We start from the raw sequence: 19,129 nt of genomic DNA, 5'->3' as shown, positions 1-19,129 counted from the left end.
GATTGGAAGAGCTGCGCATATAATGGTACCTGTAGCGCAGATTTCTGTTGTTTAAATTTCAGCAGTTGATGTTTTACAAGATTGGTCGGTTGACTTGAAAGATGAAACATGACAGTGAAAGAATTAAAATGACAGAGAGGTTTAACTTCAGATGAAATAAATGACTGAGTTTATTGTAATGCAAAGGACCACAGTTCAGTGGGATTTATAAGCCTGTTCAGATGAGCAACAATATAATAAGGATTAAATCGGTCCACTTAGGCCAATGATTTATGTCTTGGTCAGTTAAATACAGAGCTGGAATGAGAAGCTGTAGACACAGTGGTCCCCTAGTAACAGATTCAGCATCTGTGGTGTAGCAGATACCTGTTTTTTCTTTCCACAACACTATCTAATGAAACTCATTTCACATACTGTACATTTTGCTGTACATGCGGTATAATTTGCATCACTCTGGTGACTATCCTCTTCTAACAAATACAGGACACACACAGAGTATTGAATCTGTTTTACAGTTGTAGAAAAAACAGAAGAATAATCACCAAGGACAAGCACTATTAGGCTACAGGAAGATGTTAAAATCTTTAGTATGTGATCTTCTTGAGACTGCTTTTTTTGTCACTTTCTTGGGGCAAACATTTATTTTCCCCCTTGATTTTTATATGGTTGGAAACTAATACTAACCCCGTGTAGTAAAATCCTGTAATGTGGACAATGACTTCATCTTTTCAAAAGATACCTATACCCAGTGATTTATAGTAGTTATTTGCCGTTATTGTAGGTCTCTTCGTCTGAATTGATCTAGTGGACGAACAATGCTTTCTTCCAAAGCACGAAGAGCGAGGGTTACCACTAAGGTTGGGTTGGTTTCCTGTAGTAACCTGTGCCATCCAATACTCAAAACAAAAATGGTGTCATACTGACAGGCTGCCACACAGGGGCACTTTATAGTTCATTCATAAAAATTCTTCATGTTGTTACTGTATGTGGTCTCACTGAGTAGGCATCTGAAGACGTCCCTTCCGATACAACTGAACGTTTCACAATGGAGAGCTGCTAATGATTTGTAATTAGCCCAACTCAGCTCAGTGAGTATTTGAGTGAAGGCTCTGATGCACATTAAGTCATGACACAAGGAAGTTACACAGGAAGTGGACGGGAACGTCGGTTTGCGTCTGTGAACAAAAAATAACTGTCTTATAGCCGTCTACCAGCGGCTGAAGCAACACAACGAGCCACTTACAAAACTCATAGTTTTTTCCTCCAAGTGGAACAGAGAAAAGGAGCTTTGCGCAACTCAGGATAACACAAAAGCCCCTGAGAAGCAGGAAGCAGCCAGCAGAAGAAGCCATGCCCGTGTGCCCTTCCATGTGTCATTAGAATGACAAAGGCAGCTCTCGCCAAGCTCCTCATATTAATTTTGGTCGTTCTTGTCATGTGTCTCCCAGAGTTTTTCACCGCACCTGAAGGTGAGTATCACAGGTCACGGTGTATGTAATCTTAGAAGACTTTCAGGGTGTTTGAATAAAAAAACAGGACCTTTTACATTTACAGTATACTGCTTTCCCTGCTGTGTGTTCAATTGTTCAATTGTTAATGAAAGTAAAGCCAGGTAAAGCCTTTTTATCTCAGAAGCAGATCATGTTTCTTAGATCTATGATTATGATCTATGAATCTTAGATCTTAGATCTTAGATGAGAAAAACTTTCATTTTTGAAGGGAAAATTTCAATTTCATATCGCCATCCTGTATTACAACTTCAATACGAATAATAACGAGCTATTTTTAGAGGCATTAGTAATAATTCATTATATTACAAGACCGGTAAGTTGAAAACAAATTCTCATTTTCAATAGCAGTCTGGTCAAGAGCTTCATACCAGTACAGAAGACAAAGCAGAAAAAGACAGAAAAGAACAATCTGTATTGTAAAACAATACGAAGTGGAAATGTCAACAGGTACAGGTGTCAGGCAGAAGGAATCTAATAAGGAAATTGAAAAACACAAAGGTGTTTCAAATTCAAAGGCAGGCATTTTCTGCTCACTTTACAGATTGTTACAGTCATTGATGGTGGCAAACTGGAATACCTCTTGGCAAAGTTTGTAGCTGCTCTTGCTGGGGGTTCAATTTGATGAAGTACTACCTTAAAGTGTAAGATGTCATGGAGTTCGGCCATAAATTATGAAGACGGGGAAGTGCATCTCAAATGAAATATTTGTAAATTAACTTACACCTGCAATAAATCCGATGGCCGAATAGAATAAGGCATCATGTTTCCGAAGAACAGCTCTTAGATGTCTTTTTTTAAACATCACCACTGTCCAGGCTGGGGAGTACAACCTCTTGTGGTGAAGGAAACCAGTTTTAGACTTGAATTTACTGTAGCTTGTAATTTATTAATAGTGGGTTTGAAAATAAAAGCACTATCATACCACATTCCTGAATGTTTAAGATTTAAAATTATTAAAAGGTATTTGAGATAAAATCAGAGGATGAAGATTCTCTTTCATGCTGTTGTTAACATGCTATGAAACAGCTGAAGTTCTTACATAATACAGCTGACTGGTTCTTGATAGGGGAGTTTGTGAGTGTGATGTCAAAGTTGATTTATTTGGTGATTTAGAATCAATTTCAAGAGGCCGAATTATAATCTGAAAGAGGTTTAAAGAAATTCAAATTGGTTTTTAAGGATGTCAGTAGGTTTTAACATATCCCCGTTAAATCTCCCTGTAATATAACATAAGAGCTCAAGTAAGGAGCAACCTCTTCAATAAATAAGAGGAGCAAACTGTGGTCTGTAGCAGCCTGTGGCTATCAGACATTTTCTTTTTCGAGAGCTCAGTTTTAGTTCTGAATAGATTAGATTATTTAGGGATTAATAAACAAGAAAGCATTGTTAATTATCTTAAAGATAAATGGTAACCCCACCTCCCCTTGACATTTTTACCCATTAGGTACACTTGATTTTCAGTATTATTTCTTGACCAAGTTGCCAAAATTACTAGCATGCCAGCAGAAGAGCTAAATGCCTATACCCGAAGTTGATTACATTTAGAAAGTAGGCTATGTCTGTTAAAATGAAGAAAATCTACACATCAAAGATCTTTCCAAGACAACAATTGCCGAGAATGTTATTACTCAAGGGCCCAGGCTAAGAATTCAAACCAGCTCCAGTACAGCCGTAGCACTGAAATATGTGACATGAATGACTCTATGCAAAATAAAGGTTATTATTATATTTTTGCTAAACTACCAATGATAAGGATAAAACAATAATAAGATTCATGAACTTGAAAATACTGAGAAGCTACTTCAAAGAATTTTCTAGAATAGTGACAATACAGAAGCAATGTTACTTAAAGCAATTAATACACCAAAATAAGTACCTGATCCTGGGTCCTATACATCTTGTCTTTAAAAGCTAAGGGGTGACTGTTTTTCCTTTGTGTTTTACAATATTTACTTTGCTGCCACTGCACTTGTGTTTTTATCATCTTGTCACTGCATGTTACTTCCTTAGGCTGAAATTATGCTGTGATCTGGCTGAGTCACTTCTTCTAAAGGCCAAAGGCAGCAGGTCACGGTACCTACAGTGGGGATCTGTCACAGTAGGTCTGTTCATTGTTCGAGCTCAATTGTTCTATGGGATAGGAACATGCAGACTTCAAGTCATTTGATATAATAAAAACACCAAGTGGGTTGTTTTAGGTATTGATGTATTGGCAAATTTTGTTAGGAATCTGTATAAAAAGCCATTTCAAATGACATGGTTATCATTTTTGCAAAAAAAGGCATGACCTGCCTAAATATCGAAGTTCACTTGGTTGCTGCTGGGATGATTTTTTAGCACTTTTTTGGCGCCTTTTTCAGTTCAAATGTTTTCTCTGGAACTCTCTGGAGAATGAGATGTTCTGCTGTAGCCATCAGCAGATCAGTTCAAACAAACCAGAAACCAGCTCTGTAAGGGACAGGCCACATTCTGAAAGCCCACCACACCAGCCCAGGACTGTCACTTCCATCTGTATAATCATTTTCAGACTGCAGCGGCTACAGCATTAGATATTCCAGGAAGAAAAACACAATCAGCACCTCAGCAGAATGACTGCAGCTCCCAATCAGCACGAAGATTATGTACATGCTCAGAGGCGGTTCAGGAGAAAAGCTGATAGATAAGAGATAAAATTACCTGCTTCTGTGAGCCAAGGCAGTAGAGGGGATGCTGGAGTGTTTAATTCACTAATACATGCAGTTTTGCTCTGGGCATCCATGATGGAATACACTACATGGAGATATCGTGGTGAGCATCATGCTGCCAGTTGTGTTAGTCAAAGTAGCACAGAGAGTGGTGGACGTGCAGTGATGCTGGAAGGAATCTCCTTTATCACAACAATGTTTTTGGTACAAATTGAGAACAACTTTACTCCTGAGCGATGTACTGACAAAGTCTTCGAGCCAACAGTTTTGCCTTTCCTACGAGCCAATTCGGAAGTCTCATTTTTCCAGATTAAAGATAAGATGAAACAGGGCTAGAAGTACAAGGACAGAGCTTCTAGAAAACAATATCAGGCTCTTGCCTTGGCCAGCTTGTTCTCCTGACCTGAATCGGCTCAGCAATGTCATCAGCAGGAGACAACGACGGCCAGCTAACCTTTGTCAGCTGGCTGCTGCTGCACAGGAAGTGTGTCAGAACGGCAATATCTGATGTTATTACAGTGCAGGAACTATTGCTTTGTAATCACCAAATAAAACACTATTTTAGATTTTGAGTTCATTGTTAATGCTCATAAATACTGTAACGCTAGATCATGTCCTAGATGTCTCAGCCACTTGGGCTGCAGTGCATACAGTATCTCAGTATTCATTCTGCCATTTGTGTCAAAAGCTGTATCTTTCTGTCAAGAGCAGTTTCTTTTTCCTTTTTGTCTCGCAACTGTTGCAAACAGGCATAAGCGAGATTACCTGAGCAGTTCAGAGATTGATAAAAGCTTAACAAGGGTTTCTGCAACAGCATGATAGCTGAGAGTGAAGAGGCTTCTGATGGGAAAATAACGACTTTAGCTTGATATCTCTTTTTTGCCGACAAATCATAATCAAGAATGCATTGCACGATCACACTCTTTCTCACTCTGTAATATTAACCTGAGTTCTTCGAGAATGACTACTCAGAGAGTACAAGAGGTCTTTATATGTTTGGCCCGAGGCTGAAAAAGGCAAGCTCTTTAGTTCAGCACCATGAGCATGGTGTTATAGTGTAACAATAACACTTCTCTTACAAAAACAACCGTTGCCTTTATATAATGCTTTTCATCTTGAAGGATCCCAAAGCACTTTGCATACAGGAAGCGACCTACTTCATCCACCACTGAAGTATAGCCAATCTGCACCAGCATCTCCACTACACAACATATCAGATGATAAAATATGAAACTGCTTCACTAATTGAATTAGGGGAGAAATTTTGGTAGGCCAGGCTTTACCAAAAGATTTGATGAGATCCTTGGATTTACTAGTGGCCATTGGATGGTCTAGGTGGGCCAAATGTTCTTCCCTCATGTGTTCCTGTTCTTACGTTATCTGTTGTTGTTTTCTGTTGGACTGTTGCTGACTCCGGGACACATTTCCAGGTAGCACATGCCATGCCATTTCATGAAAGGAGCCAAGTTTTTAGCTTCAAGTGCCTCTTGTTCCTGGTTGTAAATGCAGAGCTGTGGAGTTCCTTGCTTATTGTTTCTGCTGTATAATATGTGAATAATGGAGGTGAAACTAGTTTGTCGTAGGTGATAACTGCACAGTGAGGGATTCACCATGCGTTTTTAAAACTGGTGGTGCATCTGTTTGCACAAACAGAAACGTCTGGACTTGGTCATTTTCCTTATTTAAGGTGACCTCCAAAGCTTCAGAGTCACTGGCATGGATGTAAAAAATCTTGCTGTTTACATCTGTTATGAAGCTGTAGTCATTTCCTTTCAAGACGCTGCTGCCTTTGCAAATGTGGTTGTGTGGCATCATGCAGTGAAACCTTGCCTTAATAAGGCCTCAATTGCAATGAATCTCAACTTTCAAGAAAGCCTCCAAGTGCGTACTAAAAAGTTCCCTATTGCAATGAACGTCAAGTGATTACAGATGCCCCCTTTGTTCACAATATTGTGGTCTAAATAAAACTACCAGATCCTTTTGATCACAGTTACCCATTTATTACAGTGAAGTGATTATGCCACAGGGTTATACTATTGAGGCTTTATGAAGAGCAAAATACGTGAAATTGTAAAATTCAATGGCATTACATGCAATCTGAAAAATCATGTTCAATAGTGTCCTCAAGGTCCTTTCAATGAAATTGTAAAGTGAATGGTTTGAATGATCACATGTTCATTAAATAATAAAAAAAAATCTCCTTTGAAAGAGCTTGGGCATTTTTGGGGGGCTTCCTCTCAGAACAGAGCAGCCAAACGCAAGAATGGAATAACTCAACATCATTTCTAGTGCCATGCAAGCATGTGGTGAAAGTATTTTGTTAATAGGTAAATGTATTCTATTTCATGACAGGATGCAACATCTAAAGAGATCAATACTCTTAATTCAAAAAGGCAGCAGAAATATTCCATACACTATAACACTGAAGTATAATTCTCATGAACTGGGCTAATATCCAGGTGGTTGTGGGATCAAGTCCCTCATTCAGACACTTTTGGTGAACTTTGCCTGAGGCACTTTAAAATGGGTTGTTTGACCCTCCCCTGGCTTCATTTTTATCAACCTTTTCCACAACTTTTTTCACATAGCCACTGTCCCTGGTTGACTGTTTAGGAACTGCAGCATTATATTGTGTTATCATCTCAGACCAAACATCTGGATGCTCCATTTTCTGCTCCTTTCCACCTTTCTAATGTCAGTTTTGACTAATTCGGTAGTTTGTGATCAGTGGAGAAGTAATGAGCTCAGCCTCCAAGCATGTTTTTTATGACTGATTAACCAGACGTTTTTAAACCTTTTACATTTTGATGTCATATCTGGCATCTGTCATGACTTTTGCACATAATGTGTAGTTATACTTTTATAATTTAAAAGCATTTCTCAGTATGTCAAAGAGGAATGTAGTTACCTCTTTGTGTATTTCTTGTTTCAGATTAATTTCAAGTAGTAGTATGACCCCGATTCCTTTATTGGCATACCATTTTTTCACACCCCTTGTTGTTTTAAATCTTCTGTTATTTATCAATTTAACAGCAACTACAAACTAGAAACATTATTTTTCTCATTGATCTTCAGAAATGTAATGGGTAGGTTTGTCAATGCCCTCTATCCGAGAGACAATTAGAAAACAATCTTAATCCTCAAATGTTTACTAAAAAAATTGTAAAAATGTAAAAAAAAGATCTCAGGATCAATCAGGGATCTGATGGATAAGATCTTGTTGACCTTAACATGAGAAAAACCCACTTTAACATAGATGTAGAGAAAAGGTCCAAGCTATACTCACGCCTTGCTTAATAAACACAACAGAAAAGGTTTCTCAAAATAAAATTCCCAAAGCATCAACAAAAAAATCTTCTGCCCAGTCTCCCTTTTGATCTCTCTTGACATATCTTTTTCAAATCTGAAGGCTGTTTTAACTGTGTCCTCTAGTGGTAGTTCTATGGTTATTGCAGGCCATTGTGGGATTGTGGGATACCCTGCCTCACTCACTTATGCCTTGCTGGGGCTGAAAACCTGAAAACCTGAAAGCCACTCAACAGGACGGAGAGCCAAACAGAGCAGTGTAGGATTTCAACCCACGCCACACACATAGGTACCAACTATGTGCAACACACACACCCATGATTGGGGCTTACCAAGGGAAACCGTAGAAATTTAACCGAAGAAATGTTTAATGTTTTAACATAACCGAAGAAATGTTTGTTTTTGAAATGTATTTAGAACTATTTATTCTTTGCTGCATTACACCTTTACTGTTACAAAATAGGAAAAACTAAATACTATGCAATTCGCTGCAGTCAAAGTTCTGACAAAGTCACAGTAGGTATTGACTAATAATACATTACCCGACACCCTCCCATGGCTGACAGAAGACCAGTTTTTTTATTTCCTGTGCAGTGTCACGAAGCGTTTTTCAGGACCCTACGCAGACGATAACATCCAGAAGGGAGTTCAACAAACACAGGGAAAAAAAAAAAGACTAGGATCGGGGCTGAAAGAAGAACAGGGGGGCGTGTCAACAGTGCGCTGGTGTTCGGGGGGGGGGGGGGCGTGGTCCAAGGCAAACAAGTCCAAAGGGAGTCCATAGGAAAATCGAGGGAATGCAAATGTCCAGAGCCGGGTGATCCTTCCATGACAGAGACATGACAAAGTTAAAAGCCGGAGCAGGATCTGGGTTAGTCGGGGGAATAAAAAGGGGTCACGGGGCCAGGCGCTCCCAGCCCTGGACCCAGATGGTCAGGACGCCGTTGCGAAGCCTATTCCGTCGAGCCTCTCCTGAACTCACTGGTAGACAGGTGTCCATCTTCCAAAGCCGAGCCTGGAATGGTGGGAGCATCTGGCTTTTAAAGGGAAGGGCTGGAACAGGATCAGGTGCAGGAAAATCAATACAAACAAGAAAGGGCTGGAGTTTCCTTAAGAGGAGGGACTTGCGATCGTGACATTAACCACACAAAGAAGGTGGAGGTGTGTCAGTTGAACTATTTTGGACAGAAACCCCCCAAAAACCCTACTGTTAAAGAATAGAACACCATGTTTCATGACCTGTTTCACATTTTTGTTTATGTGAGGAAGCTATTAAACTTGCTGAAACTAGAAACTAGATAAAGTGGAAACTTTAACAAAACAGTGATTAATACATCATTTTTCTAAATGCCTTTTGAGGAAGTTCTCAACCATGAAAATAAATGGAGCTTTGTTACTGGACACAGATTAACTCAGTTATTTTCCCCCAGTCTGTTAACCATGAAAACTATGAAGGCAAGATTCCTTTTCTTAGCCCAGGTGAGAGTTCTATCCTGTGTGACAGAGGCAGATAGTGCTGCTTATAAATCACGGCTAGACCCCTAAGACCCACTGATAAATATAGCCCTGGATGACACGGAACTCTTTCAACTTTTGTTTCACTCTCTCACAGGGGTCAAGATATCTTTTACATGCACAGCAATGTGCCCATCCTCTGATGATGATATGCAACAGTTCATTTTTCTCAACATTTCCCAAAGTCACGTGAAGGAAACCATCCTAGAAGTCTGCACGAGCTTCCTAAACATGAGCTCTGAGAGAGAGACATTTGAGCGCAGAGAGAGTGGGACACCAGATGACCTTCAGTTGGCATGGTTTATATGCGAGACAGAAAGTGACCTGCACACTATGTATCAGAGCATCTCAGCATCAGGTACGCAGCACACCCTATTAAAGATTTCAATGCTTTCCCTTGTTTCTCATATTTGAATTAAAAGTTACCTTATTCATTGTTCTGTCTTGCTAAGTTATTTTTCTGAAAAATAAACTCATATACTGGAGAAACGTTTGAACACATGCATTAGGTAACATTTATTTTTTTCAGCAACACTATTAATTCATTATTTCTGATGTCTAATACTATATGTATAGAATGTAATATACAGTACATTGTAATAATCATTGTAATAATATACATTATAATATAGTACCTGGACATTAAAACATTAAGAGCTAAAGGCACTACTGCACTCATTTTTATTTTCCACTCTCCGTATAAAATAAAGGTTATCATTGAAGTGCAGTTGAAGGTATGTTGACTACATGTGTGGTATAACTCTTCTGAAGAGTGGTTAGGACTCTGGCCTAGAAGGTTGTGGGTTCAAATCACAGGCTGGTCACTTGAGCAAATTACTTCACTCCGATTGCTTCAGTAAAATATACAGGTGTATAACTGGATATAAATGTGAAGCGCTTTAGTTAAAAGAATCAGGAAGTAAAAATGTTTATATGACAACTGGATGGCCAGTAACCACCATTAACTACAGTATCCACAGTTAACAGTTAACGAAGTAACTTTATTTCCCAGTGAGCTGCAACATCATACTATCAGGGTGATATCATAGCTCAGAAAACAAACCACCCAATAAGAGGGAAATTTGAAGCTTATTTCAGTAAAGGAAGGAAGTGGTAGGGTGTTGTTTAAAGTAACTGTGTTTAACTGTGAATCCACTGTTTCTTATGCACTGAAACACAACAAAAGGAGCTCCTTGTATAATAGCTAGATCTTCATTTTTATCCAGGTAAAGATCCTTTTGATAAGTTTACTGTAGACAGCTTCAGAACATAACAGGTAAAGAGATACAACGCCAACAGAAGGCTTTAGGACAGACTGAGCAGAACAATTTTGAAAACTTTTTACTACAGTAAAAATTACTCAGAACTACAACTGTGAATGTTAATCTTTTGAACAAACTGAACAATTGTGTTCTCTTGTATTGTTCTTACTATTCATGGTCATAGTATTAATATTTCTATTGTCGTTGTAGAATATGTAAAGAAACCCTATTCTTTGGGTTTCCTACAGAATGCAATGACTGCAGAGCAATGGGAAAAGATGACTTGCTTGTCTTGTAAATTAGAGCCAACTTTAATGTTTAGAACTTTTACAAAGCCAGTGAGGGGAAAGCCTCCTCTTTGGAACCAGTTTGTATTTTCTGACTATATTCTCTGACCTACAGTGATATTTGTCTTTCCAGGGTCACCTGCCAGGGGGTCTTTGTTGAATCCAGAACCGGGGTCTGTGACACAGGCTGTCACAGTGACAAGGTGTTTAAACACCAGCTTGTGCCACGGAGTGGACACGGGACAAAGTGCTTTTTATTTCCTGACCGAAGACCTGTCCAGTCAAAGGACACAACCTCCTTCCTCAAACCGCACCTACTGTATTGCTTACATGGAAGGGAAGAATATCACAGACATGAATGCTACAGTGCATGTCAACGCCATGTCTGACGGTAATGCTGTTCTTTGTCTTGAAGAGTTCAATATTAAGTTGAAAAAAACAGTTACAATTACGCTGCCTAGGAGTGTCCAGGCGTGGTGCTGGAGGGTCTGTGTGTGTCTGCAGGTCTCTTCTCCGGAAAAGATGTGAAAAAACCTCTTAAATCAATCCAATTAAGTCAAGGACCATGACTGCTCCTCCCTGATAGGGCTTATAGTACACAGATCGAATAGTTTTACTGACTAAAACAGCCGAAACTTTATGAGGAAAGTCATCGAGTATATCAAGGTTTTTTATGTGATTGATTCAGGAAGGGGAGCTATTGTTTAAACACTAATGCCTACCGATAATCAGGGCAGCACGTGCCACAGAGCTGACCTCACAAACATGTATTGCTCTGAGGCTGGAATGTGCGTGCTGCTCACCGGACTTGTGTAATTTTATAACTGCTGTTAAGAGAGCAATTTCATGTACCAGTGGACTTTGTACGCATTACCCTTTAGGCTTTATTTTATTGGAGTGTGTTTACAGTCAGGTACAAAATTGATTGCTATAAACCAACTCTATTAAATTGCTCAAAAAATATAAAAATAAATTGCTTGTGTTTTACTGCTGGTAATGTGGCCGAGAAACCTTGGGCGAAACGAAGCGACTGTCAATTATAGAGACTTTGAGAGCTGCTCCGTCCTCAGGGATGGTAGCAGCTTTCCTCACTGTGACAGTTTCACTGTTTTCCATTTAACTCTTTACCGAACCGCCGCAGAGCAGAAGTGACCTGAATTCTGGTGCGGGGGAATGCAGCCAGCAGGCTCTTTTCAAAGCGAATAGAAGATGCACTTGAACAGGAAATACAACAAGTTGATTATTATTGTCTGGCAAAAGAGGCTTGCAAGGCAAAAAGAAGGGCAGGGATTTGGCACAAGGTGAGAAATTGTTAGCACAGAACTTAGCCACTCCCTGTGTCGATGTACAGTAAATAAGTATATAGAAAGGAACAGCAGTGCTTGTCACTGCCAAGGATCAAAGGATTCACATTTGCAGTGATCGCTCTTTGATAGTAAGATCCTGCTATGAAGCTCTGGAAAACTGAAGCACACCAAAGCATGGCTGTCTTTGGAATGTATGTGCTGTGGGTCTCCACACCTGTCTGTGTACTTTTCTAACGATCAAGGAACTTGTCCCATCAGAGCTCTGGCGCCTACAGAGAAGCTGTTCGTTATGAGAGCATTGCATGCTTAAAACTTTATTTCGAGAATGAAGGGGATTTTTTCCAAATCGTATTTCCATGATTTGGATTATGCGTCCAAATCTTTCTCTTTCTTGAAACACAAGACAAAAGAACACTACCTGCTTAGAGAATAGCACTCGACCTAAAAATTAGAGCTCTCTTCCACTGCCCAGGCTGGTCATATGACCCAGCACAGCTATACAGTAGCTTAAAAAATGAATTCCCTGTTACACCTCTTGATTCATACGTTTTTTTTTTTAAATATAGTAATTAAAGTTTTTCTAAGAGCGCCGAGATATGATCGTTGTATTAAAAATGATTTGTCTTCTGTGCCTCTGAAAAAGAGACTCATCGGAAGCCGGATCAGAAAGAAATATTCTCTTGGGTTGACAGAGATAACAGAAGAGATCAAATCGTAGAAATTCACAATTTATTTCGCTTATAATGTGAGAAATGTCAGTTTTTAATAGTGTGATTCCTTATTAATTTTCCCCGATATATACACTGCTAATTGAAGGGTGATTAGTGTGTTTAAAAAAACAATATGAACTGAAAATGAGAATCAAATGGATTGGAACACTTTTAATGATCTAGAAAAAAGTTTTTTTTCTCAAGAAGAAAAGCTTTGTCCAGGGTGCATTCCCTGTGCACACATGCAGTAATGAAGCCTGGTTTCCAGGACAAGAATGTTTTGGAAAATAAAAGGAGCACAGCAAAACATGGAAGGCAAATGCTGGGAATACAAATATAGGACAAAAAAAGGGAATGAATGGTTAAGACCGTATAGGAGTTTGTGATTTTGCTGGAAAAGTGAAGGAACCGAAATGGTAACAGACCAGATGAACAACAAGAAGAATGGATCCACACTGGGCAAACTTCTCACACAGATCCCAAGAGAATAGTTTCGACAAGCAAGGAGGCCTCTAGGGGGAAATGGGAAGATGAATTTACCCTGAAGAGCAAACAGTATATCCCTTGATTGAGCTGTGAAGCAGCCACCAGACTCTAATGAATTGCATTGTGAATACCACAAGGTGAAGAGCTCACTGACTGAGAGGGATAGGCTATGAGGTTATTTGTAAACGAATAGCAATGAGTGAGTGTTCATTATTATTTCATGATATACTGTATAGAAGTGTGGGCTATTTGCACGTTTTCTTCTTGCCAGTGACTTTAGCTGTTCAATATTCTACATATCCTTATAGCACAGATTGTGTTGAACAGTATTAACAGTTATTCTTTCTGTAATTTGTCATTGTGTTTGTCTGGGACACTAAACCCTATGTTTGAACAATTTCTCTTTGTTTACAGATTGGTCATGTAAGGTTCGAATCTTTTGGCTGACCTTGATATTAACAGTTGTCTTGCTGGTGCTTACCATTGTACTGTGTCAAATATACTGGAAGACACACACCTGCAGGAGTGAGTATTATTCCTGTTGGAATCTGTTTGCTGAATTGTTGTGTTGTGAATTGGGAGGAGGGGTGTCATGAATCTTGTGCTCCTGCAGAGTGAAGAAGATTTGCTCTGTGATCAGGCACAGACAGTAATCCTCCTGGGTCTGGACGCACTTTCAGCCTACCTGTCTGTATTAAGGCACTTCAGACCTGAAACCTCATTAACAGCCACTGCAAAGCAAAAACAAAAGAGAAAATTACTGTACATGAGAGCGAATCTCTGCTGTAAAAATTGTGGTAAATAACCATGGCATTGCTGGAGTTGTTCACAGAGAACAGTATTCGCTATATGTTCTCAAACTCGCTCACAGCTCACTGACTCAAACAGGCACGTACTGTAAGTGAGCCCAAGCCAGCTCTAGACAGAGCCCTACCCCTCTCTCCTTCCCAACAGATCCTGTTTGGTCAGGTTTCCTCCTCCAGAACACTGGGATGCTTGACGCAGAACAGCCAGTTTGATGTCCTTCTCTGGAGTCTAGTCCAAAACCGAATATCTCTCTTCAGGCTGCTCTGTTATAAGCTTCCTAATTACAATACACTGAGGGGTGCAGCTAATTCCACAGAGATCCTGTCCTAACAGCTGCTTTCCCTGTGATTCCAGGGCTCTTCCCCAACCCTTGGCTGAGCCAAGATGGTCCCAACTCTCACTAGATCACAACGCTGCAGTACATTTGGTCCAAATAAGAAACGTCTTGACACCAACATCATATTCACCTTCATATAGAGGTGTTTAGTAGTAGAGGATTACACAAGAAGAAGTGAGATATCACTGCTGTAGTTGTTGCTTATGGAAGCAGCTATCAGTTGCATGGAACAACTTCTAATTGTATTTGTTGACTTTTCAAAAGTACTAAAGAAAAACAGTAGCTAATCCCCAATTTTCCCATTCAAAGTCATAATTGTGTCACCTGTACTCTGGTGCACGGCTGACAGGGATTATAAGCACAGCAGTGGAACCAGGAACACAGCAGAAAGATTTCATTGGTCTCGAAATAATTGGGATGCTTCTTTGATACCATGAAACTGTGTAAAAGAAACTGTGAAGAATACTCCTTTTTCTATGCTTTTGACATGGTACAAATGAGCTCCTTTTTTTTCTCTCCAGAAAAACCACCGTTATCAAACCAGAACTGGGAATATCAAAATGTTCTCAGCAACATGTTAAGAGGTAAGAAGGAATCTGGTATGATCTTAAATTATATTAATGTTGTTAATTATATTAAACTTTGTTTTTCTGCGAGTGCCCTTGGTTTGTTTAAATTTTAAGTTCAATTTAATTAATTACTAAATGAGAAATTTGCTGAAAAAATAAAATGAATACCCTTACATTTTAACAGTATTTATAAAGAAGTGTTGCATTGGCTCACTGCCCAGTGTTTTAATAAATGGACATTTTGAATTTAAGGGAAGAAAGCAGCTGTAATGATTTACGTTCGGTGAACAGAAAACATACAGTATTGGTATTATAACCCTTAACCTATTACTTCCACTATGAAAAGATGACTAAAATTAATATTAGATGCTCCTGTATGTCTTATAATAAGATATTATTAATAAGATAAAATTAAACCTTTTTAATTTATCTAAATATTTTTTGTAAACTTTAGTTTGATGTCATGCTTTTCACAGGGGAGGCAAATCAGCAGAATCTGTCAAACCCAACACGAAGATCAGGTAACAACCTGTTTATTATCCTGTCCAAACCCAGGTCTTAAACACATTTTACTCTCTAGTCACTTTTTCCTTATCCCTTTTTCGAATTAGATATTAAATAGATTATTTCCATCATCAGATACTATTTTTAAACAGTTCCATATTCAATCATGAATTTTCAGATTACCTTGTTGTAGTAGCAGGTTTTAAATAAATTCCTGTATTTAATTTGTAGCTATGGGTTAAAAATAACAATAATGTACAGGTAAAGGCAGGAATCACATACAGTCCACCCATAATAAGTGTACTTACTTTTGCAGAAAATTAATTGCTTGAATTCCAGCTGCCATTTCCTTGAAACAGTATGCCAAGCTGGGAGAATCTGCTGGGCCCAGCACTTGGTACAAAGTAAATTGAAATTGCTAACCTCCTCCGGCTGTTTATGTTAAAAAAGAGGTCAGGAATCTTGTGTATCTTGACAAGTAAAATAATTTCCCCAGCAGTTAGCTGAGCTCAACAGGCTGTAAGCTTTTATGCACTTGTCTCAGAGCAATGTGCAACCAAATACTTTTAAAAAAATGTTATACATTTTTTTAATTAAATGCTGTCAACATTTTCAGGACATTTTCTATGCCACAATTTAGAGATTTTAATAAAAAAGAGTGACATAGAAATAGAATGGGGGTGTACTGTAGTTAAGCCATGAACTGGAGTGTATCTGTTTATCCAGTGCTGCTGAATAGCATACTCTGTAGCTGTGGTAAAACACACAAACAGGAATTAAATTAGTGGAAGACATTGAACAAAGTATTTGATGTATCCATTTTGTTTAATGTTAAAATTTACTTTTCTTACAGCAATTGATAGGCCGTTAGCTCCAATTCCTGAACAAGAATCAGGTAATGACCTGCTTGTTGTTTTGGTCAAACCCGGCTGTACGTCATCAATATAATTCATTGAAGCGAATGTCATAGTGACTGAGAAGGCAAACACAGGATAGGTCATAGCCATACAGTCTGTATAGTCAGGCTGAATTAAATCTTGTGATCCCAGGGTTGTCTAATTTCTGTACCAGCTACACTTTCAGTTACTGAGCAGAATTTAAAATGAGCAAGAAATGTCCTTAGTTAGGTCTTTGTAATTGCATCCAATTGAATTGTTTCAAACGTCTATTTTCATTTATCTGATGTAAAAGATTGCAAAAATGCAGCTTGAAATCTTAAAGTAACTTGGCATTCATTGTTTTTGTAGAAGAGGATCAACCTATTTATCAGAATGAAGGATTTTTAGAAGGTAAGAAACTTGTGTTCAAAGAACTCATTGACGTTTTTCCATATTTTGATAATGTAGTAATTAGAGGCCCAAGAAGCCTAAAGATAGAGCCTAAATGAATTGAACAATGTAATTAGACTCGATTGATTTTGCATTGCTGGATGCTAAATATAAAGTCTAAAGATTACACCTGGAGGGTACTTGTGTTCATGGGCTTTAAAATGTATGCAATTTTGTAAAGTACCTTGGACAACTGTTTGAGGACAACTAAAGTACAACAATAAATTTATAATTTTATTGAGCACTTAGAAGAAATGCAAATTTGAGGATGCTGCAGCTCTTGAGAGCAACAAATCATTTTTTAAATCAGTATTTACTAAGGGTGTGTCAAAGTTTCCAAAACGGACATCGACAGCTTTAAAGTTCCGTTGCATTAGTAAGAAATTGTTCTGTCAAAAGCTGTTGAACTTGGTATCTTTGTTTGAAGTAAAGTGACAGCTCTTTTAATTTGTCTGTACTGGATATTCAAATAACTAAAAATCTGTAAAAATAACTGCAAGCTATTATATATTTTCTATTACGTAAACCTCTTTGAGGTTAGTGTTTTTGAAAGTGCAATATAAATTTATATTTAGTATATTATTAATGGCACTACTACCGATGCTCTGTAATGAAACTGAATGTAGGACAAGGTAATGAGGTTATCACCATGACAGAATTTAAAGATATCCTTCAGGCCTATCATTTGCATAAAATCATAGCCTGGGGTTTATTTTAAACTTGTTAAACTGAGAGAACAGGGAGAGCTTAAGCCTTCTCATTTTACAGTATATGCAAGTCAGACAATACAGTAAATGAAAAACAATCCATTAGAGAGAGGAGTGCCATAGCTTGCTGTTGTGTTTTTATTGGAGGGAACATTTTAATATGGAGGTATTTGGAAGAAAATAGTGCATTTTCAGTCCTGTAGTTTCTGTGCCGTGAAAGAATGTACTGGTATCAACCCAGACGTTCACAATGGAACAAGGCAGGTCATGCACAGTTTGGTTAAGGGTGTTCTCAATGTGTTTAGATAGCTTGTAGTGATAATTCGCACTGGCTCACAACAGACAAGCTGGCAAGCTTACACAACCCTGAGCCACAGGAACTGATATGTGGGATGGAAATAATGCCTGATGGCAATGCAGCCCCGAGTGAATGATGTTTGATATTTTCTTACAGAAACTGAGGATGCATATGCTAATGAACACTATATATAAAGAGGTAAAACACAATTCCAGTCCTTGATTCCCAGATGCTAAGCCAATGTCAAACTATTAACTCTTTGAGTGTGATTTGTACTGTACGTGGTTTTATCTGGACTGTGCATTACTTTAGAGCTTTGTGGGTTTTCTAGTTTGGGAAAATAACAATAAATGTACAGTACATGGTGACTGAGAACTTAGACTTAGACACAGCATCAAATAAGAACCTGCACTTAGAAAAATGCATTTATAGAGGACGTTGATGTTTAGCTGCTTAACCTTACAGCTACTGTAGATGATGGACGTTCAGAGAAATTACTGAGCTGCTTAAGCTAGGACCTAAGGTACATGGAAGAGCCTTAAAGGCCTCATTGACATTAACATACTAATGTGAGCCTCTCTTTTCTCCCGGAGTGGTTTAGGTGGAGAGGAACAGATGACAGCTCAACTGAATGTAACTCCTGCTACGCAGATACTAAGAAACTACACTTGGCACTGCTTCTGACATTCAGGGTCAGCACCCGCAGTCACCCCAGAGGACCGATGTGTAGGAAACTGTCGAAACAGAACTTCAGGAACATAGATATATGGAATATTTTTATTTTTATTAGACTGTATTTTTATATACTTATTTATGGGAGGTTTATTTTTTCACTTGTTAATATGCTGAAATGTGAAGCCTTTGTAAGATAATTTATGGTTAAGAATAAACTTTTTAAACAGTTCCAGCGCTTGCATGATTTTGTCTTTAGTGTGCTTCTCCTACAAAACTACATGAGCCAGTTTTTGGAGAATACATTTTAAAATATGGGTCCCGAGAGGAAACACTCACAGACTAATCACGTATTCTGATGATTTCAGAGTGTTCCATGTCTAGGGGAAATCCGAGTACGACACCATTAACGAGCCCACTGCCATTATAAAATACAGACGATGCTTATCTTATTAGCGAATTTGTGTTACAAAACGGGGGATTTTTTTGGTCAAACGAGTGTTGCTTTTATCTTACAAAAACATGGTGGCAAACTAACATGGGCTGGTGTTGGAACTTATAAAATTCTATCCATTCATTGAACATCAATCGACTTTTCCATTATATCCCCATTAAGTATGTCTAGTTTTTTAAAAAAAAATTATCATCCAGTGTGGCCTAATTTCCAACGATATTTGAAGTTGGGAGACAGCTGCTGGTAAAAGGTGTCAAGCGTTATTTCTTTTCCAGGCCTTTGTGCTTGACTCTGGGCTATCCTAACATCAGAAGAGCCATGTACTGTACAGTGGAAGGATTACAGAAAGCACACAACAGCAAAACTCAAGACCGCATAGACACAT

At 38.6% G+C, this 19,129-nt stretch overlaps 1 protein-coding gene across 2 annotated transcripts; it reads left to right on the top strand.

The window, feature by feature from the left end:
* Positions 1–1,381: 1,381 nt before the first annotated feature.
* Positions 1,382–18,829, top strand: LOC148840587 (uncharacterized). 2 transcript variants are annotated; one of them, XM_088921901.1, is made up of 10 exons: positions 1,382–1,469; positions 9,114–9,374; positions 10,699–10,956; positions 13,483–13,593; positions 14,734–14,796; positions 15,258–15,302; positions 16,139–16,180; positions 16,533–16,574; positions 17,775–17,816; positions 18,220–18,829. In XM_088921901.1, exons 1-9 carry the CDS (start codon positions 1,382–1,384, stop codon positions 17,810–17,812), a joined length of 948 nt encoding a protein of 315 aa, XP_088778027.1. In that variant the 3' UTR covers positions 17,813–17,816; positions 18,220–18,829. The 2 variants fall into 2 exon arrangements, with proteins under 2 accessions (XP_088778027.1, XP_088778036.1); XM_088921910.1 differs by having other exon boundaries at positions 18,212–18,829.
* Positions 18,830–19,129: the final 300 nt, after the last annotated feature.

The sequence above is a fragment of the Atractosteus spatula genome, chromosome 1 (genome assembly GCF_055471065.1).
Source record: "Atractosteus spatula isolate fAtrSpa1 chromosome 1, fAtrSpa1.hap1, whole genome shotgun sequence".
Taxonomy (NCBI): Eukaryota; Metazoa; Chordata; class Actinopteri; order Semionotiformes; family Lepisosteidae; genus Atractosteus; species Atractosteus spatula.
The sequence above is the reverse complement of the archived record's forward strand: the minus strand, read 5'-3'. Positions and strand labels throughout refer to the sequence as shown.